Raw genomic sequence first — 27,915 nt, forward strand, 5'->3', positions numbered from 1 at the left:
ATGGATAACCTGACATTCAGATACAGTGTACTCTTAGTGGAGGGACTGCAAGTTACACCACAGTCCAGCAAGCTCACGTTCATTTTTCTGTTGATGGCTTATGTCTTTGCAATGATGTCAAACATTGGGATTTTGATTCAGATCTCAGCAGAAAAAAGTTTACACCAGCCTATGCACATTCTTTTCTGTCACTTGCCAGTGAGTGATATTATGGGAGTAAATCTCCTTATACCACGTTTACTGAAGGACTTATTAACAGACCCCTCTGAGCGCTACATCACATATGTGGAGTGTGTTTTCCAAGCATTCTTTACACATTTATATGGAACAACATCCCATACTATTCTAATGATCATGGCCTTTGACAGATATGTGGCCATATGCAATCCACTGCGATACACAACTATAATGAGCAATACAATGATAGTTAAACTGTCAGCAGGAGCCTGGGGTGCTGCAGTAGTTCCGGTGGGAATTCTGATCGGCCTAAGTGTGTCGGCCTCCTGCAGGATCGCTCCCCAGCCTGTGAGGGAAGCATCTGTCGCAAGCGTCCTGTTTTATTTAACCCTTATTTAACCAGGGAAATCCTTTGAGAACAAGTCTCTTTTGCGAAGGAGCCCTGGCCAAGAAAGCCGCAATAAAATTTCCACATAGAATACAAAATACAATAAACATACAAGACATAATACATTAGCAATACAATGAATCGATCAACGCTAAAAAAAAAAAAAGAAAAAAAAAAGAAATCATCATGACATCCCCCATTGTCACCATAGACTAATCCTAATTTGGGAAGCAGGGACAAGTGCCCATTGTGCCTGCTTCCCGGTACTCTACTAGCCTCTTAAATTGACCAAAAGAGACCACGTTATCAAGTTTTAAGTCATTCTGTAACAGGTTCCACGCTGATGGGGCAGAAATTCTAAATGCTTGCTTCCCTAAATCTGTACGAGCCCTAGGCACAACCAGGTGGAGATTATCATTAGACCGCAGAGAGCGAGTGCTGGCCTTGAAGGATATAAGCCCACATAAATAAGGGGGCAATGTCCCAATGATGGATTTATATATAAACAATCGCCACCGGGTTAGCCTGCGCTGAGCAAGGGAGGGCCACTGAACTAGATTATACAGAGTGCAACAATGCCCTATTCCTAAAATAGAACCCTAGCTTTAACCTAAGTTTCCGGGCTAAATTTTGGATATGAGCCTTAAAAGTCAAATGGTCGTCAAGTAAAAGCCCTAAGTACTTATACTCAGTCACACGTTCTATTAGATTTCCCTGCAAGGTAACAATGTTTGGAGGGATAGCTGTGGAGTTCCTATTTTTAGAGAATAGGACCGTCTTGGTTTTATTTGCATTCAACACAAGCTTCAAGTCAGATAGCCAAGATTGTACAGTGTCAAAGGCATCCTGCAGGTACTGAAAGGTCTGGTGAAGGGTTTCTCCACAGGTGTAAATGATTGTCGTCCGCATAGAAATGAAACAGAGCATTGTGGACATTTGAACCAAGGTCATTTACATATATGGTAAATAAAAGTGGGCCCAGCACCGATCCCTGAGGAACCCCTGATACAACTTGTAAGAAACCTGAAGAGATACTGTCAAAGGTGACGTACTGAGTCCTATCTGAGAGATCATTTTCAAACCAACCAACTGCCTTCTCAGAAAGACCAATGTTGAGCAGTCTCTGTTTTAAAATACAATGGTTCACCGTATCAAAAGCTTTGGAAAGATCGATGAAAAGAGCTGCACACATCTTTTTGCTGTCCAGTGCCTCAATGATGTCATTCACAACCTTCAGTGAAGCAGAGATGGTACTATGTTCCTTTCGGAAACCCGACTGAAACTCTGAGAGAATATTATTAACACTCAGAAATTCTTTCAGTTGTTCACTTACTAGTCATTCTAAGACCTTTGACAGCACAGACAAGTTGGAGATAGGCCTATAGTTGTTTAGCAAGGTAGGATCTCCTCCCTTTAACATGGGCAGATTTCCAGATTGATGGCATAACATTCTGAACCAAAGACAAATTAAAAATATACATGAGTGGTTTAGCAATAAAATCTGCAGCAATTAAAAAAATATATATATGGCTCTAAACAATCTGGGCCAGCAGGCTTTTTGATGTCCAGTGACATTAGGGCTTTATGTACATCATCGATTGAAAACGGGGCAAAGGTAAAAGAAAAAGGCTGGCCAACACAACATCTTCCAGCAGCATTACCATCAGAAGGGAAGGTTTTTGAAGGTAGAGATTGGTCAAACAAAGAACCAGATGCAACAAAATGTTCATTAAAACATTCTAGCATCGCCGATCTGTCCGAGATAATAATATTGTCCCTGATGATATGGGGAGGCAGTTGATTACGAGATTTAGTTAAAGAAATTGACTTGATAGACTTCCAAAAAGTCCTAGGGTTATTTAGATTGTCTGTAGTAGCCGCTAGATAGTATTCAGATTTGGCATGTCGGACAGCTGCTGTGAACTGGTTTCGTAGTCGTCTGAAATTAATCCTATCGGCCTCCACCCCAGATTTCCTAGCCTTTGCCCAAGCCACATCCCTCTCATGAAGAAGTTTGCTAAGCTCCGTCGAAAACCAAGGGTTGTCTCGTCCCTTGACTCTAAACTTACGCAAAGGAGCATGTTTATTTATAAGTTGCAAAAATCCATCATGAAAGTATTTCCAGGCTATTTCAACATCATCAATAAGCCTAAAGGGGGTCGCACACCGGACGCGCAGCTCGGCGGCGCGCCGCACAGCGCCACGTCTTTTAAATTCGAACACACTATTCTCTATGAGAGTACACACACTGGCGGCGCCTTTCGGCGTCTATCCGCGGCGGCTCAGGACCGTGTTCAAAATCCTGCCGCGCCACAGAGCGCCATTTACATAGTTTTATATAAAATGTACATGTGTGTGTCTCAAATCGTAGTTAATGTATATACGGACTTCACCTGTGCTGCAATATACATTTAGTTTTATATTTATTTACAGAAATCAGAAAATTGCTGATGTTATCGGATTTTCAGGTGACAGTTGTCCTAGACGTGGCGCGGCGCGGCGCTGAGCTGCGCGTCCGGTGTGCGGCCGCCTTAATGCTGTCCCAATTAAAATAAAATAAATCATGTGTAAAACCTTGTAAGGAGAAATGTTTCATATCACGTTTTTCAATGCATCGAGGCCTGGATTTTGGAATTTTGGCATTTCTAACTGCAGCAATCGTGCAATGATCACTGATGTCATTAGCAAACACACCAATTTCAGAAAATGTATGGGGAGCATTTGTCAATAGCAAATCAATTAGAGTACATTTCTCTGGGTGTTTTGGATTTGGGCGAGTAGGAGACTCAATTAATTGTGTAAGATTTAATTCACTGCAAAGGCCCTTCAATCCGTCTGAAGCAGGTTTGAACCAGTCCCAGTTCATATCGCAGCTTCCAGAAGAGATCAGATGTGCTCCTACAGTGGTCACATTCAAATCCAGACTCAAAACACTTCTGTTTAGCTATGCATTTACTGAATGAGCACTGTGCCACTGTTCGTCCGACTGTACTGTACTGTATTTCATTAAATTTTTCTAAACTGTTTTAATTATTCTTATTTATTTTTATTATTATTATTTCTTCTATGTAAAGCACTTTGAATTGCCATTGTGTATGAAATGTGCTATATAAATAAACTTGCCTTGCCTTGCCTTGCCTTGTACTGCAGCTGTGATAAAAGCTGTGACAGCGTCTGAAGGGTGTCAGCTACAGCAGAGGGGGTCTGTAGCTTCCAACAACAGTGACAGTCATGCCTTTGTACACCTCAACATTTAGGGCCAGAAATTCAAGTTGTTTACTCACAGATATAGACAAAACTACATTGGCAATTAACTTGTTCTTTACATATATAGCCACGCCCCCAGCCTTACGAGGCCGGTCAGTTCTAAAGACATTGTATTCACTGACAGCAATGTCTTTATCTGTGACTAATTTAGAGAGCCATGTTTCTGAAAGAATTATAATATCTGCATCGGTGGATTTTGCCCAAATACGTAAAGAATCAATCTTAGGGAGCATACTTTGCATATTCAAATGAATAATACCCAACCCAGACCTGTTTTTAAAATCAGCCGGAGTATTGCAGATCTTAGAGTCAATATCAACTGGGCCAGGATTTGGCTGCACATCACCACAGATAATTAACAACATAATAATCAAGCATCTCTGTTTCATAGTTGCACCACGGCTCACAGCATTTTTAGTATGTAGTGAGTTAAAAAACAACATAAGATCATTGTCAGATAAAACAGTGAAGCTTTTCAGAACAGCAAGGCACAAAGAGCGGAGAAGGGATTCAGAAGGAACACTATAGAGGGGCTGTAGTTTTTGTAGTTTTTGCACAGGTAGCTCTGGCCTGGAGCAAGTCATACTGGGAACAAATGAGGGACCCCAAGCCTTCACTAGAGAGATTTCATCAGAGACATTCATATGCCCGTATCCCCAGAGCAAGACAAAACTCAGCAGAAGAAGTGTCATTTTCGGCACTGTAGAGTTGCAGCTTAAATTGGAGTGCAATTTGCTTGGCAGATGACAGCGTGTGCAGGCAGAGAGAAGGCTGGAGAGTTTGGTGGCTCAACAATAAGCACAAGTGCAGGCAAAGGAGAAGTCTTACCAGTCGAAGCCAGATGAAGCAGCAATAAGCGTACCATAGTTTACCAGTAAGGCCAAGCAGGAAGCCTGTGGAAGACCATGCGGCGGGGAGACATGGGCAACAGCAACAGCAAGGAGATGCAAGCCAAACAGCAAGAGCAGCATGCAGTGAGAGTTAACTGATTAGCCAGGTCAGCGCAAGCAGGCAGCAGCAGCAAACAAATCCAGCAAAACTTAGCAGCTGAGATGGTATAGGCAACGGGCAGCAATTAGCCAGGAAGTTGAGGCATTAAAATATAAAAATATAAAAATTCCACTTCTTGGTTGATTCAAGTTATAAAAAAAAAACGTTGGGCTCAGCAAACATTAGACAAACATTAGACAAACAAACATTGCTACACATGTGCGGCCATCTTGGAATGGGAGTGAGCATTTGATGCACCTGTGATGACAAGGTGCCCCCACCACATGACTCTGGGACAAGAACCAAAGTTTCTTCTACATCACCAAGGTTAGAAGACACTTGTGCGTAACCTTAATCATCTGAAGCTGTTCTGCATGGCCTGGTTGGTAATGTTGGGGTCTTGAGGGACGATGGCATGTCAGGGGAGAGATATCTCGCAAGCGTCTGCTCCACCTTAGGCATCACCCCATACCCATGCTCCTTCAACCCCATAATCGATGAATAGTTGGAGACATGGGGTCTGAAGACACAGTCAGAAAATGGTTCTCCTCAGTGTGGAGATCAAAAAAGAAATGGCAGGCCCCAATGTGGAGGTTTCACTTTGCTAGGCAGAAAGCGCTGATCAAGATTGCTTTTAGGACAAGCGTTCTGCCACTCAGCATACATACAGATCACACAGATCGCTTGCTGAAGGCACAGAAGCTGACATACAGATCACACAGATCGATTGCTGAAGGCACAGAAGCTGACATTGTTGGGTGCGCTCTATAGCTTCCTTTTTTGTTAGCTGAACCTCTTTGACCTAAAATACTTACTTGAGATTTTAAGCGAATAAGTTTAAAATAAGTAAAAATTAAGTCAATAAATAAAGAAATAATTGAGTTTACAGTGTAACATGTATAATCAGTTTTGGTTTTGTGTTCATTGTGTTCTGTTCCTGTTTACCAGTGTTTCCTATGCTGGTTTGTCTCCATGGTCATTCATTAAGTTATGCAGATGTTTCTTGTTACGTTAACGATCTCTGTGTGGTTATATAAGCCCTCAGTTCTAAAGCGGCTGGACCAATCAGACACACAGTTATTCATTATATTTAACAGATGTATCAAGACTATAAAAAGTAAAGGTCCAAGCAGGCGCAGAGATGTCTGCTCTCCCACTGATCAGTTTTTATTCCCCCCGGCTTCATGTAACCTTATCTATACCATGCTTCCTTGTCAATTGGCTGCTAAAAGCCCAATTGGAACAGGAGATATGTGCCCACAGATGCAGGTTCCTCAGCATTCTGGAAAATCTGGGCTTCAGGGTCAACTTTGGGTAGAGCTCGCTGCTCCCCAGCCAACAAATTTTGTTCCTGGGGGCGGTCTTCGAATGTGAATGGAGGCTTGGCTCACACAGGAGTGTGCCTTGAAAATCAGGAGATTTGGCAATTTTGCACTCTCAACCAGAGTTTTGGAACCTGCACATTTGGCCCCTCAACGGGAACCATCAGGTCTTCCCCAGGAAGTTATGAGAAAGATTTCAGAAGCGAGGGCCCCTTCCACAAGGTGCTTTTATGCCCAGAAATCAGAAATGGTCTGTTTTCTCAAGCTGGTGCTTAGCTTGGAAAATAGACCCGGCTAAATGCGAAAATGTGTAAGTTCTCATGTTTCTGCAGGAGATGCTGGACGGTGGGTGTGCCCCCTCCATGCTAAAAATATACATCAATTGGGAAACATTACCTGTTCGTTAATTTTCTCAGGGGGGCTAGGAGGTTGAATCCTCCCTGCCTGTGGTTGGTCTCATCATGGGACCTCTCCACAGTCCTTAGGTCACTTTGGGACCCTCCCTTTGAGCAGCTCAAGACAAATGACCTTCGGTCTCTCTCACTTAAGACTGCCCTCTTGCTGGCATCAAGCGAGTTGGAGATATGCAGGCTCTGTCTGTGGAACCTTCCTGCCTTGAGTTCGGTCCTAATGGCTGTAAAGTGGTCCTCAGGCCGAGAAAAAGAAAGCGGAATCTCTATCGCAGATATTTTTGCGGCTGGTCCTCCAACCACTTTCATCAGATTTTACAACCTGGACATCCCTGCGCTTCAAGCACGTGTGTTGTCATTCTAAATGCTTGTGCACTATGTAGTCAGGCTCCGAATGTAGTCTGAGCCTCTCATTATGCAGCTGATCATGGGGCCCTCCAACAAGCTCCCCTAAGCGTCCATTCTGCACTTAAAGAAAGACAAGGAGAAAGACAGGGCTTTCCTCTTTGATGCCCCGATTTCACCTTCTGGCCTGTTCAGCGAAAAAACAATATCTCCCTCGCCGCTCAAGATCTAAGAAGTCTGCCCCCAGTGGGCAGCCACAGCCATCTACCAGCTCCTCCGCTTACAGAAAGGCGCAAAAGGAGAGCGTTGGTTCTAGAGCCCCCCCCCCCCTCAAGGAGCCTGGGGGGATAGACGGCACTCTCAGCCGAAGCCTCAGTCAAAGCATGGTGACCTGAGGGCCATCCTGCAGGCAAAAAAGGTTTCGGGGAAGAGCTCCTGACAAATGGGTACAGAAAGGGTACAGACTCAGCAGGGTGGTTTTGACTGCAGTCGACCCAGAGCAGGGTCAGGTATTGGAACAGGAAGTAAACTCCCTGCTTGTAAAGGAGGCCATAGAACGTGTTCCTCCGCTGGACAGGGACTCCAGGTTTTACAGCCGCTACTTCATAGTTCCCAAGAAGGATGGGGGGGTTGCGTCCAATAATAGATCTCAGGCACTTGAATCGGTCTCTGAGGAGGTTCAGGTTCAAGATGCTCACTATTCCCATCATTGTGAACCAAAATCAATCCGAGGATTGGTTTGTCACAATAGATCTGAAGGACGAATGCTTCCACATATCCATCCTTCCATCTCACAGGAAGTTTCTGAGGTTCGCTTTCGGGAGCAAATTGTTCCAATATCGGGTTCTTCCGTTCGGCTTAGCTCTCTCCCCTCGCACGTTTACCAAATGCATGGATGCAGTTCTAGCTCCGCTGAGGCTTCAGGGTATCAGGGTGCTAAATTATATTTAAGACTGGCTTATTATGGCCCAGTCACAATAGCTGGCAGTTCAGCATTGAGATGTCGTCCTTGCCCACATCCAGAGCCTGGGGTTGAGACTCAACACGAAGAAAAGCATGTTGACACCAGCACAGAGAACCACATTCCTGGGAGGGGTGTGGGATTCGGTCACGATGTGGGCACAATTGTCTCCTGCACGGATCGAGTCCATCCTGGCCATGGTGACCAGGATAAAGCTAGGCCAGGCCATCAGTGGTAGTTGAAAACCAAGGGGTTTTCCCCGAGGGGGAACCCATTCCACATGATCAGGGTTATGCACAAATGCCTTCGTTCTCTATCAATGTTGTAAAAAGCTTGGTTTCTGTCTCAAGGTCCCGTGCTGGGAGCGTCATGTCGCCGGAAAGCCGTTTCGACAGGCGTCTCAGGTTACGACTGTAACCCTTGTATATATATATATATATATAAAATGAAACTACAACCTACAATTACACACGGATTAAACGTATATACAGAGTACGACTAGTAAATAATACCAGACAGACGAATAACGAATGAGAGTGAGAAAGAGAGAGAGAGAGAGAGAGAGAGAGAGAGAGAGAGAAATAGGGAGAGATCACAGAATGATCACAGTATGGCAAAATCACAGACAAGGTAACCTTTGAGAGACACAAGAAATCAAATCACCTTAAACAGGGGCATACAATCTTAACGCATTAAAAGCTCGATAAGCTTACTTGCATATAGTCTTTTGTGTTGCTGAGGCAAGAAGGCGCGTGTGTCGGTCTTTCGGAGCTGGGTGTGTTCTCTCGTTGCTTCCGGGGCGAGCACACTCGCGGTAAGTTTAAAGGTTCTACTTAAAGTTAAAGTTGCCGGCGACGCTCTCTTCACTGAACGTAGGAAAAGTCCGAAGATGAAAATAAAGACAAAGATTAAAGAAAAGAAAAGAAAAATGGAGAAACTCCTTAAGGAGTTGTGGAACCGGGAACCTGTCACTGACGAAGTGGTCTGCTAAAAACTTTCTGTGTCAGTCTCTTATGGAGAGTCTTAGTTTACGCCTACTTTGCGTACGTGGACCAATCACCTTCAGAGATTTCAGAGCGGGAAAAGTTCCTTTGTCCTGTCGGGACGGTTCATCTGCATAATTTACGGGGATGTCGAAATTCAGCAGTTATACCCAGAAAGATGATATGTACAGAAATAATGCATATTATTGTAACTTGTCGTCGAGATTCGACTCAGTTGGGCCTAGACGATTACAGAGACACCGAAAATGACATTCTTGCGAGACAGTGACACAGAGATACATGATCATTCATGATTACAAGCATTTCGAGTTTGATTAACACACAATAAAATCGTAGATACCCCAATATGACATGGTCATATAAAATGCAACACAGAAATATATCATAAACATTTGGTAATGTCTTTATATGAATAAGTCAATGGAAAGTTCATGTGTGTGTGAGTAATTGTCTGTGTGTGTGTGTGTGTGTGGTGCGTTTGGAGAAAGTTCCGTTATCTTTCTTGCTGAGAGTGGGGGTTTTGGAATTCTTTTGAAGCTTGCAAAGCCAGGAGAAGGAATGTTAGTTTTAAGTCCTGGAGTGTCTCAAGGATCCCCTAAAGGTGCCACAAGCACCAAAACTGTGAGTTACATTGGAGGTCTCACCGGTCTAAAAGCTCTCCTGGGAGAAAGCACATGTTATCAAGATCTAGTCCGGAATGAAAGAATGTGTCCAGAAACACAGAGTCAGAATTGTTAATTCATAACAAATGAAAGAATGATTCATAGCCCAGATGCTACAATATACACTCCAAAATAGTCCTTTTCCATCGACTACTCCTTGCAGGATGATGGAATGCCAGCCTTTTCTATTGAAGTAATCGCAGTGGTACTCCTTTGGGGCTATTATGGGTATGTGTGACCCATCAATGGCACCAACACACTGCGGAAGCCCCCATCGGTTCTCAAAGTAGGCTGCCATCTCTGCTGGTCAGGAAAACATATCTGTTCTGGAACTAACAACGTGCAAGCGGACTTGCAGAATTCCTGGACGCACTGACACACTGTTGTTTTGCTGACTCCAAAAAGATGGCCAATACTTCTGTAGTCGGTGTTGGTTGCCAGCTTCCATAGTGCAATGGCAACTCTTTTCTTAAGGGGAACACACACTCTGAAGTTTGTGTCCTGCTTTTCCATTGCTGGATGCAGCATGGCACAAAGGGACCGAAAAGTGTCTTCAGACATCCTGAAGTTGTGCACCCACTGTGTGTGTGTGAATCCTGGAACGATCACATCCCACCAGTCATTTGAGCGGCTGAAAGTCCAAATGGTTGGTCTGGTGCGCCGATTTTGCACCAGATTGATTATCTAAAAAAATACATATAGCAAATACAGTATAATGTTAACCCTCTGGGGACCAAGCTGTTTTTGGGGCCCTTGAGATGTTCTGACATGCTCTGACATTTGTGCTTTTTTCAGTTATTTATAAACATGTTAATGGCAAAGGTGTAAATTCACTCTATATAGCACAAACAGGCCTACCATAATATGCGAGCAACATGTATGTAGATGTTTGTATTTTTAAGAGAATAATGTTTATGCGTGGTTATTTAAAAAAATAAAAATGAAAGTTGCTGAAATAAGACCACAAAACTCATACAAAATATGTGCCCACAAGACTTTTGACTAATGGATGTTGTCCCTTTCAGTTCTAGCTTCAAAATTATGTGAAAATAGTCTTGCTTTATCGTTCACAAAAAAAAATACATTGATTTAAATGGTGTAAAACAGGTTTTGCTTGGAAAGCCAATATGCGAGGGGGAGGAGTAGTTTACACCTTAGTCCCACCCACTCTGCATAATGACTCTGCATAATTAGCCATTCATTCAGGTGTGACACTGACTGAGCCACAATGCAAAGACAAAATATATATTTTGAAGAAGACTTATATTGACCATTTAAGATTTTGCTTACATCTATCTTGTAAATATGTTTTGCTATTTTATTAAAAAGGTTACAATTACAACAATAATTACAATTTCAGCAATATTTCTGCAAAAAAGTACTCTTTCTTTGTAAAAAAAAAAAAAAAAAAGATTATAGGCCTACATTTTATCATATGTATTCATTAGTTTGAATATAGCCAACATTGGAACATCTTAGTCTATGACTTTATTTTTGACAAAATAGTATTTTATATATATTCAGAAAAGCTTATTTGATGTGACAGTATATTCTACAGTAAAAACTGTACCCAAATCTAGTCAACAAAATGTTGTCTTTCATACTTCGCCTGACTGTAACGCAGTAACTGTAACTGTAAAAGCAGTTTATTCTTTCACACACAGACGCGCGATTCATATTTAGGCTAAACACTCTTTACAAATAGACGCGCGATTCATATTATAGAAACGCGATTCATCTTTTTGTTTACATAAGCCTACAACGTTATTCCATAACGTTATTCCACATTAACACTTGAGAAAGGATAACTTAGCCTACCTCACTCCTCAGCGGGATCTGCTCCTCATATCAGCACGGAAAATTTTCTCCATAAGGTAGGCTATATTATGCCTCTTTCTTTACAGCTGATGTGGGGGCGTTTCACAGACTGAAATGGTTCTCAGAATTTGCGTTTGAATAGCACGCGCTCTCCGGGGAGTGGTCACATTACTTTTGAATGGCTCGTAATGAGCTCGACTGGAGTCGCTCTCTTTTTATACAGATTACAGAAGCTGATAATATTTGTTTTTTATATAAATTACTTCATTTAAAAGCTGCGATCTCAAGCTTTATGCCCGTGGGTCTGTTTGCCTGTTTGACTGAATTTTCGCGGAGTTATAGATAATTTTCGAACGCGTTTCAAATGGGAGTTTACTGACAGAGAGAAGGCAGAAATAGCATCATGTTAGTTTTTCTTTATTTGTCAAAAAGCAAAACACTTTATTTGTATTGTGAGTATACAGAAAAAAAATAGAAACTGAACAGGATCGATTGATGTATTACACGAAAATGAAAGATCAAAATGAACAGAGCATTTTGTGTTTATTTTTCATTGCTAAAAAAAAAAACGAGCAAAACGCGCGGGCGCGTTTTTGGTCCCCAGAGGGTTAACCCTCTGAGGTCTGAGCTGTTTTCTGGCCCTGGAGGTGTTCTGACATTTGTGCTTATTTCTGTTACTTGTGACATTGTCATGGCTAAAGTCTTATTACACTGTATTTAGCACAAACTCTGCTACAATAATATATCAGCAGCATGTATGTAAAAGTTTGTAGTTTTGAGATAATGACATTTATGCGTGGTTTGTGAAAATACCAAAAAAAATTGTCACTGAAATAAGGCCATGAAACCCATACTGATTATTTCTTCACAAGACTTTTGAAACGTAGCCTAGAATATTTGTTCCAAAACTATGTGAAAATCACCCTGACTGCTCATTCAGATAAGACAATATATTGATTTAAAATTTCTAAGACGTGTTTTGTGTGAGAAAGCCATATGCGAAGAGGCGTGATCATCTCATGAATATGTAAGCCTTCAACACCTGAGAAAGACAAAGACACTCCCCTAACTGCCCTATTAGGAGCTATCAGGCCCTGTCATTCAGAGCAACCTTGCACAAAGAATGAGGAGATTTAAAAAAGAATGGCTTTTAGATTGTTTGAATTTATTTACAACACAACATAATCCAAAAATACACAACAAATGACAAAAGAGCACATTGAAAACAATGATCCAAAGACAGAGACCTTTGTGCCATTCCTAAAAACATTGTACATACCTTTCATTTCCAAGGTGTTTGATTTTCACTTTACCATGTTCATGTACAGAGACTCATGTGAATGTTGAAGTCAGCAGGACTCAGTTGCATCTGGTCCCTGAAAGAAAAGAAAAAAAGTGAACATACTGGTATCAAGAGAAACTAGGCCTGCACAATTTTGGGAATACATTTTAGATTTTTCTGGTTAAAATTGCTTTTTAAAATTCACAGAATACACACACACAAATGTTTCCAACCAGTGGTGGACAGTAACGAAGTAAATGTAATTCGTTACTGTACTTAAGTAGATTTTTTGCGTATCTGTACTTTACTGAAGTATTTAAATTTGGGAAGACTTTTACTTTAACTCCACTACATTTCAAAGTCAAATATCTTACTTTTTACTCTACTACATTTTCAAAATCAGTCGTTCCTTTTTATTTATGAGTGGATAAAAACTTAACTGGTCAAACGAGCCACCTATCACAGTAGCCTACAACGTGCACGCTTTGTTTTGAACTTGCCTTGGTGGTATCTACTAAGCGCGAACCAGAGCCGTTAAATATGAGAGTTGCGACCATAGACAGTATATAAGAGGTTGCGACACACACGGCTTGTTCGACTTGAACCGGCGCTGCACAGACCGATCAGTTTATGACATCAAAGTATAGAGCGAAATCGCGAGAGCAATTGAAAAGCATACAGAGCCGTCTACTCTCTAATCGCTCTTGCGGTATTTTAATGTCATTCACCGATTGGTCTGTGCACTGTGTGCAGTGTGCCGTTTCAAGTCGAACAAGCCAACTGTGATCTCGCCGCCGCGCGGTCACGTGATTTGTGTAGCTCTCAATAGTTCCAATAATTTTAAGCGGGGCAGAGAGCAGCAGCTATTATTGCAGCAATTATCGGTAAATACTGACGCATAATGAACATTGCTTATTACCTTGACACTAAAATTACTTGCATATAATAGCTTTTTTTTTTCTGAGGAGTAGCAGAAACACTGCATTAATACGTTTTGGTGTTTAATTTTGTAGGGAAATTGGCTGCTCCCATAATGTAGTGTGTGTATATATATATATTCAATGGCATTGTGCAGGTTTATGTGAATGTATCATAACATTAGGATGTTTATAATTATGACCATAGACGCTTGTGAAAAATATGTACAGTAAATGTATTATACCTTATGGGATCAGTCCCCTTCCGTCCAAAATTAAACACACAAAAAATGTATTCAATTCATATATATATATATATATATATATATATATATATATGACTAATTAATGTCATTTTATTAATAGATTGATGTGCCAAGAGTGACAGAGTCTTCACGTAGACTGAGTTAAGCAAGAGTCTTGTGACAAAAATTATTATAGGACATTATAGCAATAAAAAAATCATAGTACTTGGATACTTAAGTACATTTGAAGGCAAATACTTTTGTACTTTTACTCAAGTGAATGTTTAAAGGCAGCACTTCTACTTTTACTTGAGTAATATTTTACCTTGAGTATCTTTACTTTAACTCAAGTACATGGTATGTGTACTTCGTCCACCACTGTTTCCAACAATATATAATATAATGAACACCATGTTTGTTGTGCCTTGTAGGCACACGCTATGTGCAGTACTGCATAAAATAATTATAACAATAACCTATAGCAGCCTATAAATCTTCCAAAAGATTTCAGTAACAATGCTAGAGAAAAATATATTGATTATCTTATGTTACTTCAAATGTTTCCATTCGTTATGATGATATGAAATGAGATAATAGTAAAAACATAAAGCCTAATGTTTGGTGCATTTTTCGTTTCAAACGCAATCGCGCTCCAAAATATGATACATTCAAACGCACAGCGCGCTCCAAAATATGAAACATTCAAACGCACAGCGTGCTCCAAAATATGATACATTCAAACGGAATCGCGCTCCAAAATATGATACATTCAAACGCCATCGCGCTCCAAAATATTAAACATTATGGTTATACATATCTATGTTTGAGCAGATATCCACAAACAGTATTTAACAGTAAACACGGGTCTAAATAGTATAATATTCACCATATATCTAGCAACAGTTCAACTGCAATGTGAAGTTTATGCAACAATACCATAAACTAATAAGTACGAATTTCTTACCTTACATCTTTCTTGTCTTCAAATCACGTTCTTCTTCTTCTGAGTTAAATCCAATGTAAGCTCAGATGTGTCTTCCAAACTCGACGAAAAGCAGAGACTTGTGAAGTTTTGTGTTTGAGGAAACGAGGGCGTTCGCGTCCCATGTGGACGATTTGCATGTGAATCACTTTTGCGCGAGTGGGCGTGGTCTAATTAAAAGTAATTAGCAAGCGTTTGAGATACTGGACATCCTGTTGGTTTTATACAAATTACTTAAACAGAGAATATTTGTTTTCAGTTTGAATCCGATCATTTAAAAGTACACACTTAAATGTGTATAAAGGTATATGGCTCATAAATGTGTGACAAGTATTCGCTGAGTTTTGTTTCAGTTTATAGACGTGCTCAAAAAAAAAAGTTCACCGCGACGGAGAGGCAGAACGCACACCCTGTTTATTTTCTTTATTTTACAAAAGCACAATGTTTTGATTTGATTGTAAGTGGACACATACAAAAGTAGAAATATCACAGATTCTTTTTTTATATTTCTTTTTTCTGTATAACCATAAATGACGGAGTAATTTAAGTTTATTGTACTACAATGTGAAGAAAATCCAGCAAAACGCGGGGGCGCGTTTGCCGACCTCAGAGGGTTAATATAATGTAGCAGTGATGGTGGGTGTGGTCAGGTCCTTTAATTAAAAGTACAACTATCATAGGCCGGCTGAAACAATACATAAAGTCAACGGGAAATTACAACATTTAAAGTGTTACCTTGGACAAGACAGAAGATATAAATTTGATAAAATATCCAATATACTGCACCAGAGAGGGCACTTTGGTGTCATTGAGGCACAAAGAAACACTAACCTACAGATATAACTATTTTATATATTTATTTTATTATTTATTATTATTTATTTATTTATTTATTTATTTATTTATTTATTCTTTATTTTATTTATTATTTTATTATTTTATTATTTTATTATTTTAATATTTTATTTATTTTATATTTTCGCAAAATTACAGGAAGTACATATAATCAGTCATTAACCACAACTACATTTACATTTACATTTACATTTAGTCATTTAGCAGACGCCTTTATCCAAAGCGACTTACAAATTAGGACTAAATTCAGCGAGTCATCATAAAGAGGCAAAAGCAACAACAACGCAGGAAGTGCTCAAAATACGAAGTTCAGGTATTATTCAGAGTAGCATAAGCCTGATAAGTGATGTTTCAAAGGGAAAGGATTTTTTTTCTTTTTTTTTTTTTCTATAAGGTTAAGTGCTCACGGAAGAGATTGGTTTTCAGCTGTTTTTTGAATGTTGTCAGGGATTCTGCATTCCGGATGAGGGTGGGGAGAGCGTTCCACCAGCATGGAACTGTGAATGAGAATGTTCTGGGAAGTGATTTTTGTGGCTTTCTGTGATGGAACCACGAGACGTCGCTCGTTGACCGATCGTAGGTGTCTGGTAGGGATGTAGACTCGTAGGAGTGAGTGAAAGTAGGAGGGAGCTGAGCCTGTGATAGTTCTGTAAGCAAGCGTCAGTGCCTTGAACTTGATGCGAGCAGCTAGAGGTAGCCAGTGCAGAGAGATGAACAGAGGAGTGACGTGGGCCCTCTTGGGCTCGTTGAAGACAAGACGAGCTGCAGCATTCTGGATCATCTGTAGGGGTTTGGTTGCACATGCTGGGAGTCCAGCCAGAAGGGCATTGCAGTAGTCAAGCCTAGAGATGACCAGGGCCTGGACGATAAGTTGTGTTGCATGCTCAGTTAGGAAAGGCCTGATTTTCCTGATGTTGTGCAGTGCAAACCTGCATGATCGAGCTGTCTTTGAAATGTGATCTGTGAAGGTCAGCTGGTCATCAAACGTTACTCCAAGATTTCTGACCGATCTTGATGGGGTGATTAATGATGACTCTAGCTGGATGGTGTAGTCGTGCTGTAGAGATGGATTGGCAGGGAGGACGAGAAGCTCAGTCTTTGCCAGGTTGAGCTGCAGGTGATGTTCCTTCATCCATGTGGAGATGTCCGCCAGACAGCTTGAGACCCGTGCAGCTACTGTGGGATCATCTGGTTGAAAGGAGAGGAAGAGCTGTGTGTCATCAGCATAGCAGTGGTAGGAAAAACCGTGTGCCTGTATGATGTGTCCCAGTGATGTGGTGTAGATGGAGAAGAGGAGGGGACCAAGAACTGAACCCTGGGGAACCCCTGTGGTCAGCTGATGTGCTCTGGATACCTCACCTCTCCATGCGACCTTGAAGGACCTACCTGTGAGATAGGACTCAAACCAGTGGAGTGAAGTTCCTGTGATGCCCAGTGATGAGAGGGTGGACAGAAGGATCTGATGATTCACCGTGTCGAAGGCAGCAGACAGATCCAGGAGAATGAGGACTGAAGATTTGGAAGCAGCTTTTGCGATCCGTAGGGCTTCTGTGACTGACAGTAATGCAGTCTCAGTTGAATGTCCTTTCTTGAAGCCAGATTTGTTAACATCCAGCTGGTTGTTTAGAGACAAGAAGGATGTTAGTTGGTTGAAGACAGCTCTTTCAAGTTTCTTCGCAATGAATGGTAGGAGAGAGATAGGTCTGTAATTCTCTACAAATGATGTGTTTAGCGTTGGTTTTTTTGAGCAGTGGAGTAACCCGAGCCTGCTTGAATGCTGTAGGGAAGGTGCCAGTGTGGAGGGATGAGTTGATGATGTGTGTGAGTGATGGTAGAAGTGTGGGAGAGATGGCTTGTAGAAGGTGTGAGGGGATGGGGTCAAGCGGGCAGGTGGTAGGGTGACTGGAGAGGAGAAGTGTAGATACTTCTTCCTCGGTTAGCGAAGAAAAGGAGGACAGAGGGGTATTGGCTGTGGAAGGGGTCGGTCTGGGTTCCTGTGTGTGTGGAGCTGAGAACTGACTGTTGATAGCTGTTGTTTTGTTGGTGAAGAAGGTCGCAAAATCGTCAGCAGTTAAGGAGGAGGCGGGAGGTGGTGGAGGTGGACAGAGGAGAGAGTTGAATGTCTTGAAGAGTAATCGTGTGTTGGAGGAGCTGTTGATCTTGTTGTGGAAGTATGAAGATTTTGCAGCATGAACATCAGCAGAAAAGGAGGAGAGGAGAGATTGATACATACTCAGGTCAGATGCGTCTTTTGATTTGTGCCATTTCCTCTCCGCTGCCCTGAGTTCGGTCCGGTGTTCCCGAAGAACCTCAGATAACCAGGGGTTAGAGGGAGTAGCGCGTGCTGGCCTGGAGGAGAGAGGGCAGATAATGTGTAGAGAAGAGATTAGAGTGGAGCATAAGGTGTCCGTTGCGGTATTCACATCCAGAGATGAGAATTGTGAGGGTGGGGGAAGAGAGGATGACACGGCAGAGGAAAGATGGGAGGGGGAAAGTGAGCGCAGGTTTCGTCTGAAAGTGACTGGTGGTGGGGGTGGTGGTGCAGGGGTAGAGAGTTGTAGACTGAAAGTAATGAGGAAATGATCTGAAACGTGGAGAGGTGTCACCAGGATGTTTTCTGTGGTGCAGTTGCGTGTGTAAACCAGGTCCAGTTGGTTGCCTGATTTGTGAGTAGCTGTGGTGATGAGTCGTTTGAGATCGAAAGAGGCTAGGAGAGAGGTGAAGTCTGTTGCATGTGGCTTTTCGAGATGAATGTTGAAGTCACCGAAGACTAGAAGTGGGGTGCCGTCCTCAGGGAAAGTGGACAGCAGCACATCCAGCTCATCTACAAAGTTACCCAGCTGACCTGGGGGGCGATAAATGACTACAATATGGATTTTAATGGGAGTTGTAAGTGTAATAGCATGATATTCAGATGAGTTGTTGTTGCATAGAGAAGAGAGCGTGGAGTATTTGCAATTGTTAGAAACGAGAAGCCCTGTACCCCCACCTCTCCCAGACTGGCGAGGGGAGTGGGAGAAGGAGAAATTGCTAGAGAGAGCAGCAGGGGTTGCTGAGTCTTCTGGACGAATCCAGGTCTCAGTCAGCCCCAAGATACTAAGAGTAGAATGAGATGCAAAGGCTGGAATGAAGTCAGCTTTATTGACTGCTGACTGACAATTCCATAGACCCACGGAAAGAGAGAGAGGAGTATGTGAGGATGTGAGGATGGGACGCAGATTGGCAGTATTGCGCTGTCTATTGTGCGTGATGAAAGGACGGTGCCGAGAGATAACAGGAATGTATTGAAAGCACATGTTGATTAAGGTGAACAATAAGGTAAGTAGAGGGAAGAGAAAGGGAAGAGGAGATACTTAAGTGCCTTTGTGGTGTCCTTGCTCGGTGGAGTCGCGCAGGTAGAGTCGCTGGTCTTTTCCCGAGTCGGTCTTCACACGAGGAGGCTGAACACGAGAGCTGAACGCTTCCGCTGACGCTTCCGCGACAGCGCGCAAATTACACAGATATACGGATAATGCTTTCACCGCTTGAGTGAGTACAGCTGTTTCGGTCGGGCAATTAAGTGTAAATAACGCGAAAATGATGATCTTACCTTCGACTGCATCGTGATGTGCGGCAATGGCGGCAATATACACTTTGAGGGTGGAGGGAGACAGCCTTCGCTCCATCCCTTCTTGCAGGAAGGAAAGCACAACACTGATCGGGCATCTCCGGGGGTCTTCATGGTGAGAAGAACACCAGCTGACGAAGAGGTTCCACTTCAACGCATAGGCATGTCTCGTGGACGATGCTCTTGCGGAAGTGATGGTAGCCACCACCACTGGTTGTAGGGTACTCAAACCTGCCTCGTCCCGTCCAGGAGCCACACGTGGAGGTTCCAAAGATCGGGACGAGGGTGCCATAGGGTGCCCCGTCCCTGAGAAAGCAGGTCCTTCCTCAGGGGAATTGGCCAGGGAGGTGCTGTCGCGAGGAGTACAAGTTCGGAGAACCAGGTCCGGGTGGGCCAGTGTGGCGCGACCAAGATGACCTGCTCCTCGTCCTCCCTGATCTTGCACAGGGTCTGTACGCTACTGTCACGGTATTGTCTGATCGAACTATTACGTGCTGACCCCTGAGCAATTCATGGAAGCGGTGCAGAGCTAGACGTACAGCCAGCAACTCGAGGCAATTGACATGCCAAAGGCGCTGGGGTCCTGTCCAGGAGCCCGCGGCAGCATCTCCATTGCACATGGCGCCCCAGCCCGTGGTGGAGGCATCTGTCGATACAACAACATGCCTGGAAACTCATTCTAAGGGCACTCCGGCCCGTAGAAAACTGAGGTTCGACCACGGGGTGAAGGTCTGACGGCAGGCCGGAGTCACTGGGACTCGGAGCGTGCCGTGGTGCCATGCCCACCTCGGGACTCGATCGCAAAGCTAGTGCTGAAGCGGTCTCATGTGAAGCAATCCGAGCGGCGTTGCTGCGGCTGCGGATGCCATATGCCCCAGGAGCCTCTGAAATAGTTTCAGTGGAACCACACTCTTGCCCTCGAATTGGCGGCGGCAAGTCAGCAGTGACTGCGCGCGCTCGCTCATAAGCTGCGCGCACATGGCGACTGAGTCGATTTCCATACCGAGAAAATGGAAAGGAAAGAACTGGCTTTTCTCCCAGTTGACCCGAAGGCCCAGACGAGCTATGTGCCAGAGCACAAGGTCCCTGTGTTCGCAAACCTGGTCTCGAGAGTGAGCTAGGATCAGCTAGTTCAGGATGCGAACCCCGGGAACAAGGGCTGCCTTGACGACCTTTGTAAAGATGCGAGGAGACAGGGCTTGCCTGAATGGGAGAACCACATACTGGTATGCCTGCCCCTCGAAAGCAAACCATAGGAACGGTCTGTGTCGAGGAAGAATGGCGACATGGAAGTAGGCGTCCTTCAGGTCGATCGCTGCAAACCAATCCTGTGGCCGCACACATTCGAAAATGCGTTTGGCCGTAAGCATTTCTTCCGTGCAAACTGAATCGAATAGCCGAGCCTGATAGTTCGGGCGACCCAGCGGGACAGGTTGGGAAGCTCTAGCCAGGCTCCCAAAAACTGTACCAGCGGAGTCATGCGAACCACAGACGTCCCCTCGGTGGTGCAGCGAAGCGGGATGACCGGCCCAGACGTGGGTGGCATAGCGGCCCGGTGAGGGGGCACGGTCATTGACCGCGTCCTGACAGAGGAGACCAGGGAAGGACCAGTTTTCCGTGGGGGTCTGCTCTGCCAGGGGTCTGGCGACAGAGGGGGATGAGAGTGGCGAGGCCCGGGGGCGGCGTGCACTGTCATCCGAGAACTCTGTGACAGAGGAGGGCGATAGTGGCGGGACCCATGGGCGGCCACGGGACCTATCGTCCGAGAACTCTGTGTGCTCAGGGATGAGGGTGTCAGATCTTTCTTTAACCACATTAGGGTGCCGCTCACCCGGGGGTGAGCAGTGGGGAGTGGAGAACAAAAGATTCTCCCCCGGCCCTCCACCGGGGGAAGGAGTGGTCCTGCTACCACCTCCTGTGAAGAACTGACGCTCATCCCTGAGCTGCCCGTCTCAGGAGCGCCGCTTGGCCTGGCATTTAGCGGGGCACGGGGCTGGAGAGGGCGAGGGCGCCTTCCTGCGGCTTCCTCCACGAAGCGGCCCAGGTGAAGGCTGCTGCTGGGGCCGAGCGGGAGGGCGCCCTCGGCGGCGAGCGGACTGAGGCACCTGTGCCGACGGCTGGGTGGAGGCAGCAGCGGGCCGTCGGGCAGGATGTGTTTTATAGCCTCAGTCTGCTTCTGAGCGGTTGAGAACTGTTGGGCGAAGTCCTCAACCGCACCGCCGAAGAGGCCGGCCTGGGATACTGGGTTCGCTCAGCATCCCGCATATCAGCCAGGTTCAGCCAAAGGTGTCTCTCCTGGACCACGTTGGTGGCCATCACCTGACCCAGGGTGCGTGCGGTCACTTTAGTCGCCCGGAGAGTGAGGTCAGTGGCGGCACGCAGCTCATCGAAGAGCCCTGGGTCAGTCCTACCCACGTGCATGTCCCTGAGCATCTGGGCCTGGTAGACCTGCAGAGTGTCCATGGCATGCAGTGAGGCGGCTGCCTGTCCCGCTGCTGTGTAGGATTTCGCCACGAGAGTGGACGAAAATCTACAGGCTTTGGAAGGGTGCTTAGGGTCACCACGAGAAGAAGCACTCTGAGGACACAGTTGCATCGCAACAGAGCGTTCAACTGGGGGGACCCCAGTGTACCCATTGGCAGTGGCCCCGTCGAGGGGAGGAAAGGCGGAGAAGGCCGACGAGCGATCACAGGAAGACAGTGGTGCCTTCCAGGACCTTGTGACCTCCTCATGCACATCCGGGAAGAATGGCATTGGGGTTGGAAGCTGGCATTGACCAGCGGCCGCACCCAAAAACCAATCATCCAGCTGCGAACGCTGAGGAACCAATGCTCGCGGTGGCCCGGGAAAGCATGGCTGTCAGCTCGGGATCAGACTCGGGCAATGCTGGCACGCCCAAGGGCGGCAGCACAGCCGAATCCTCACTTCCCGAGGACTCACGCCCACCTTGTGATGCTGCGATTGACATAGCATCTTCCTCTGGATCGCCGAAAGAAACGCTCTGAAGAGGGGCCACCGCGCTCAATCGGAATACTCGCGGGTTGCGACACTGGAGAGGGGGATGTGGGCCGAGGACGAATCGTCGGCGTATTAGTCCACACCATCACCCTCAGGTCACCCTGGCCACCAACCAAAGTACGACCTCCAGAAGAGACCGTAGATCGGGGTGTGGATGAGGGGAATCTCCCTCGTGAGAGGTTATTGCTGCCCTACAAAGGCAAAATGCCGTAACATCATGTTTGGTCAAAAATGAGTTATTGTCATTTTTGTGGTATTTGAGACCTCCTTTATCATGTGAATAAATATCGTGAGTCAGTTTGATTGTTTTAACGAGAAAATAAAGGGCTATGACAACCGTAACTTCCAAAACCATAGGAGAAACCACAGCAGAACGCCGTAACAGTTGTTACGGCTCTTTGCCTTTGTTCCAGCACGCTGAAGTTGAGTTAAGGTGTTCTGACTTTGTTTAGCCTGGCATCAAGAGAGATGTTACGGTGCCGCTGTGATGTTACTGTACTCTGGCTTTGTCATACTGTCAAAGTTTACCGCTCTTTAATTGTCACCAAACCACGTAACATACACACAATACATCCAGACATCCAGGCCAGACAAACTGCTCCAAGTATGCAATCCGAAACAAAGCAAGGTGAACAAGCCATACTTAGATGGTATGCAAGCTAATAGGTTGTCATAAATGTTATTTTCGTTCAGGGCGATGGTTCAGATCTATCAATGTCAGTGACCGCCCGGAGCTAGCTAAATTTAATCTGTGTCACGTAAATTAGCGCTAACGTTGACACTCGCCTCACATCAGACGCCGAAAACCAATTATTAAATACACAGGCATCCTACCTTTCCATGCAATCCGATATAATCCATGAAAGATGCATAATCCATAATCCATAGCAATGCACGTCATCTGCTGTATCGGACCACAACAATCCATACGTGTTTGAGCCATATTTCCTTCTTGCAGGTGTTCATGTCAGATCTTACACAAATCCATATAGCACTAAGCTAGTTATCGTTAACGTCCGTACAAAGTAGGCTAACCTAAATGGTAAAAGTAATTCCAACTTTTTTTCGGTTGACTCTGTCTATATTATCTCAGAATTAAAAAGCAGTAATCCAAGTCGAGTTCGTTGACTGTGCATCTTGAGCAGTTTGGTGGCCCTTAACCCTTTAACTGTCACCGTAATTTTAATTCAACCATTAAAAAACGCATAAAAAGAGCATATATGTGCGTTATAGCTGGCAGATAACAAATCGAGAATCCATAATATTTTTGTTTATATATTTTTTAAAAATCGGACTTTTTTTTTTTTTATAAAATTTAATTGGTGTTTTTTTTTTTAACTTTTGGTATAAAAACAAACTGAGCTTTCTACCAATCTTTCATGATTTTTCATGTTTATTGCTATTTCAAAATAAAGGCCTAAACAATCCTAATGAATATGAAATATTCTTGTTGCAAATTGATAAATTACTGCTCCTCTGTAATTTATTTAAAAAACATTTGTATTCAATTATAATTAAATTATCTTTATTGTGAAAATATTTATTGCATTTATTCATACTGTACTGCAAAGTAACGTATCTGTTTATGTTTTACTTATCTGTTTATCTGTAACTGTCATACTGTTTAACTTTGTTAGTGTTGCCACACTATCCTGATCATTATAGCACTAAATAGGAACAACCAAAGGTCTTCTATATAATTTAAAACACATACCATGATGACTAGACCTTGGTTAGGTGTTCTTATAATGGATGTAAGTATGGGGGACAGCAAGCAAATATTGATTATATGTCAGTTACTGCCTTTTGCCTTTGCACGACTCCTTATTTTTGGCATATGATACAAAGGCAGAGTACAGTAACAGCCAAACAAGGGTCAAAGGTCAAGTTTGAGCTCAAGATTTTTTGCATACAAACATTTCTTCATTATAGCAACTATTTGTCCAATTTTGGGAGTCCTACCTATAATACTTTTGTCTGGACAAAACAGAAACTTTAAAGTAATTTTTCTCAGTTTCACACTCTAGCGAGTTAAGGTCTTTTGCCTTTGCAGGGCAGATTGAGTCTTGACCGTAATGTCGCGATGGTCATGTCCCCGCAATGGGAACATGATTCATCCACAAATGCTGCCTTGGCGTGATCAACGCCCAAACACGCAAGACAGCGATTGTGCCCATCAGAGTCAGAAACTGATCGACCGCAACCAGAAGTGCACGGGCGAGGCATCTTTAAAAAGTGCCGCATGCAAGCTCTTTTTGTGAGAGGAAAACTCAGCGGATGTTGAAGCGCACAGGGAGAAAACACTCACTGGCAGATCACTGCACAGATCAGCAGGCAATGTGAACTCGCTGAAATCGCAGTCACACCAACCTACCGGAGAGTCGCTCGTCTCAAAGAGTGATGAAAACTCAGGAATGGCTTGTGGAGTGAAGAGATGATCTTGGCTCCGAAGCGAAAACATACTGCGCTATGCCGGCGTACTTCCTTATATACCCACAAGGTAGGGCGGAGTTATGCATGCAAATCCCGCAGACCCAAGGCATTTCCATTGCCATTGGCTCGTTTTCTATATCTCAAAGGTGATAGGCTTTCTATGCAAAACCCCCATTTCGTCGTCACTGACATAACTCGCAGTGACCACGAAAGGGAACTATGGAGCCCCGCACATGACATGCAAGAAAAAGAAAAGTAAATCGTGTGCACAATTTACTATTTCGTTCACTCGATTTACTAAATCGTGCGCCCAATTTACTATTTCGTTCCCTCGATTTGCTAAAACGTAGGGATAATTTATTAATTTGTTCCCACGATTTATAAATCGTGCACACGATATAGCAAATCAAGGGTATGAGATGGCCTAAAAATGTTTTCCTGCATGTCCAGTGCGGGGCTCTGTAGAAATCTAAACATTGCTTCAACATTAACTGGGGGTGCAAAAGTGATATTGAAGGAACATCACTTTGTAACGTTAATTTAATGCAATTAATGTTGAACCATCAACACTGACTTAACACCTTTTCAATGGTTGCTTACTACCTGAGTTAAGTACAGTGTGTTAGAAGCGACAAGCATGTTGCCAAAAAATTCCAATTCTGAGTGGTTATCCTTGTGTTTCGCCTGCTTTTTCAGATTACTCTGCCTTTTAAATTTGTTGTGAATTTACATGCTTTACATTACATTTTGTTGTGATGCACAGTACAACGGCGCCAGTGCGCTCACCACACACCAGCTATAGGTGGAGAGAGGAGAGAGAGTGATAGAGCCAATTCAATGGAAGGGGATTATTAGGAGGCCATGATTGGTAAGGGCCAATGGGTGGAATGTGGCCAGGACACCGGGGTTACACCCCTACTCTTTACGAGAAATGCCATGGGATTTTTAATGACCACAGAGAGTCAGGACCTCGGTTTTACGCCTCATCCGAAAGCCTTGGACTGATTGCTTGTGTTTGACCCTGCCGGTTTTCACATTGCCTGGATCTAGCATCTTGTTTGTCTTAGTGTAGTTTCTCCACCATGAGCAACCTGTTTCCACTCTGCATTATTCTCAATAAATATGCTCTGCACATGGAGCCAAATGTGAACCTACCTAGTGCCTCATTTTGAACATATTTCAAATTACACACAGAATTCTGTGATGTCCTCTAGTTAAAGGTGCTATCATAAATGCATTCAGTTTTTAGTTTTCATTTGAACTATAAATATAGATACTCATGGGAAACACCTCCCGTTATTTACTTGTGCAAACGCTTCATTCCTCACATTATTTTATTAAGCTTTACATTTGGCTGTATATGTTCTGTCCTGATTTCACCACTTTAAAATGCTGGGGGAGGGGGGGGGGGGGACACAATAAAAAAAACATTACATACTCAAAAGGTGTTACATACAGACATAGGTACACATAGGAATCTGCCAAAATTTCATTTTCAGAAATGGATCAGGGGGTCATGATTCAGTTTGCAGGATTAGGATAAGTGTAACTTCACTTATTGCAATAAAAATTCACAATCAGCATCCTTGCTGCTCATTGCAACGTATTCTATGAATAGATTTTTTTTTTTTTTTTTTTCCCAAAGGGGTTATGATAATGTCACAGAATAACAATATAAGCCACACATTAAAAGGCAAAAACAAGTCACACTGTTTGACCTAATCATTATTGGGAGGATCGTAGGCAGAGTGAGGCAAGATGCTACTGTTACCTTTATAAAGTAAATCTCAATACTGATTAAGATGGTTGTTACTTCACATTAGACAAATTTACCTATTATTTATTATTATTATTTAATAATAATTTATTATTATTTAAATATATATATATATATATATATATATATATATATATATATATATATATATATAAATGTATGTTTGTGTGTCAAGCAATGTACTGTATTTTTTTTTTTTTTACCACAGTATAGGCCCATGACGTTTTACACATGAGCATGCATAGGAAAATGCTGGATATGAAACAGGGAAATTCTATTAATTTGTAATGTGCATTTTACACAAAGAGGTAAAGTAATATGTTTAAGCGTATATGTAATTAGTAATGTCTATTTGTTATTATGTTATTTTGTGTACAGCAACCAATGGACAACCTGACATTCACAAACAGCATTCTCCTCGTGGAGGGACTAAAAGTTACACCTCAGTCATCTCAGCCTGTTTTCATCCTCCTTCTCTTGGCTTATGTCTTCACAATGGTATCAAACATTGGACTTATTTTTCTGATCTCAACAGAGAAGAATCTGCATGACCCAATGCATTTTCTGTTCTGTAACTTGCCACTGAATGATATACTAGGGACTACTGTCATTATGCCACGCTTGCTGCAGGACATTTTAAGGGAAACCTCAGAGCGCAATATATCATATGCAGAGTGTGTTATTCAAGCTTATTTTGTGCATGTATTTACAGCAGCATGCCACTATGTGCTGATGATCATGGCCTTTGACAGATATGTGGCTATATGTAATCCATTGCGATACACAACAATAATGACCAATAAAATGGTTATTAAACTATCAGCATTTGCTTGGGGCCTGGCCATTCTTTTAGTGACAGTTATGATAGGACTTACCTTGCGTCTGTCTCATTGTAGGTATAAAATTGAAAACCCTTTCTGTGACAATGCCTCGCTGTTTAAACTGTCCTGTGAAAATGTGGTCATAAATAATGTGTATGGACTTGTTTATACTGTCATTGTACTCAGTCTGTCAGCGCTGTGTATATTCATTACATATGTCAAGATTGCTACTGTATGCATAACCAGCAAAAACAAAGCACTTAACAGCAAAGCCATTAAAACCTGCAGCACACATTTAGCTGTTTATTTAATCATGTTTGTTTCTGGAGCCACTTTTATTTTACTTCATCGTTTTCCTGAATATTCTGACAGCAGGAAACTAGCTAGTATAATGTTTCACATTGTACCATCAGGATTAAATCCCTTAGTATATGGTTTACAAACCAAAGAGATAAGACAAAAGATTATAAAAAACTGCTGGAGAAAAAAGTGAATTCTTCAATGGATTATATATCTTCATAATATGGGTAATATTATTTTAAAGGATTTTGTGTATGTGAAAATAATATTTTAATAATATTTAGCTAAGAATAACTGTAACACTGCAAACACTGTAACTTTGTTCTGTACTCAA

General features: G+C 43.1%; 2 protein-coding genes across 2 annotated transcripts; one reads left to right on the forward strand and one right to left on the reverse strand.

Moving 5' to 3' along the window:
- On the forward strand, window positions 1–27,774 carry LOC309477536 (olfactory receptor 4B13-like; the record flags this gene model as incomplete). The annotated part of the gene is made up of 2 exons (XM_082140814.1): window positions 1–490; window positions 27,329–27,774. 2 exons carry the CDS (start codon window positions 1–3, stop codon window positions 27,772–27,774), a joined length of 936 nt encoding a protein of 311 aa, XP_081996940.1.
- On the reverse strand, window positions 16,163–19,198 carry LOC309477431 (uncharacterized protein). The gene is made up of 2 exons (XM_082140696.1): window positions 17,859–19,198; window positions 16,163–17,240 (listed from the first exon to the last, which is right to left on the reverse strand). The coding sequence occupies exons 1-2, from the start codon at window positions 18,919–18,921 to the stop codon at window positions 17,230–17,232; spliced, it is 1,074 nt and encodes a 357-aa protein (XP_081996822.1). The 5' UTR covers window positions 18,922–19,198; the 3' UTR covers window positions 16,163–17,229.
- Window positions 27,775–27,915: the final 141 nt, after the last annotated feature.

The sequence above is a fragment of the Leuciscus leuciscus genome, assembly GCF_965113295.1.
Source record: "Leuciscus leuciscus genome assembly, chromosome: 16".
NCBI classification, from domain to species: Eukaryota; Metazoa; Chordata; class Actinopteri; order Cypriniformes; family Leuciscidae; genus Leuciscus; species Leuciscus leuciscus.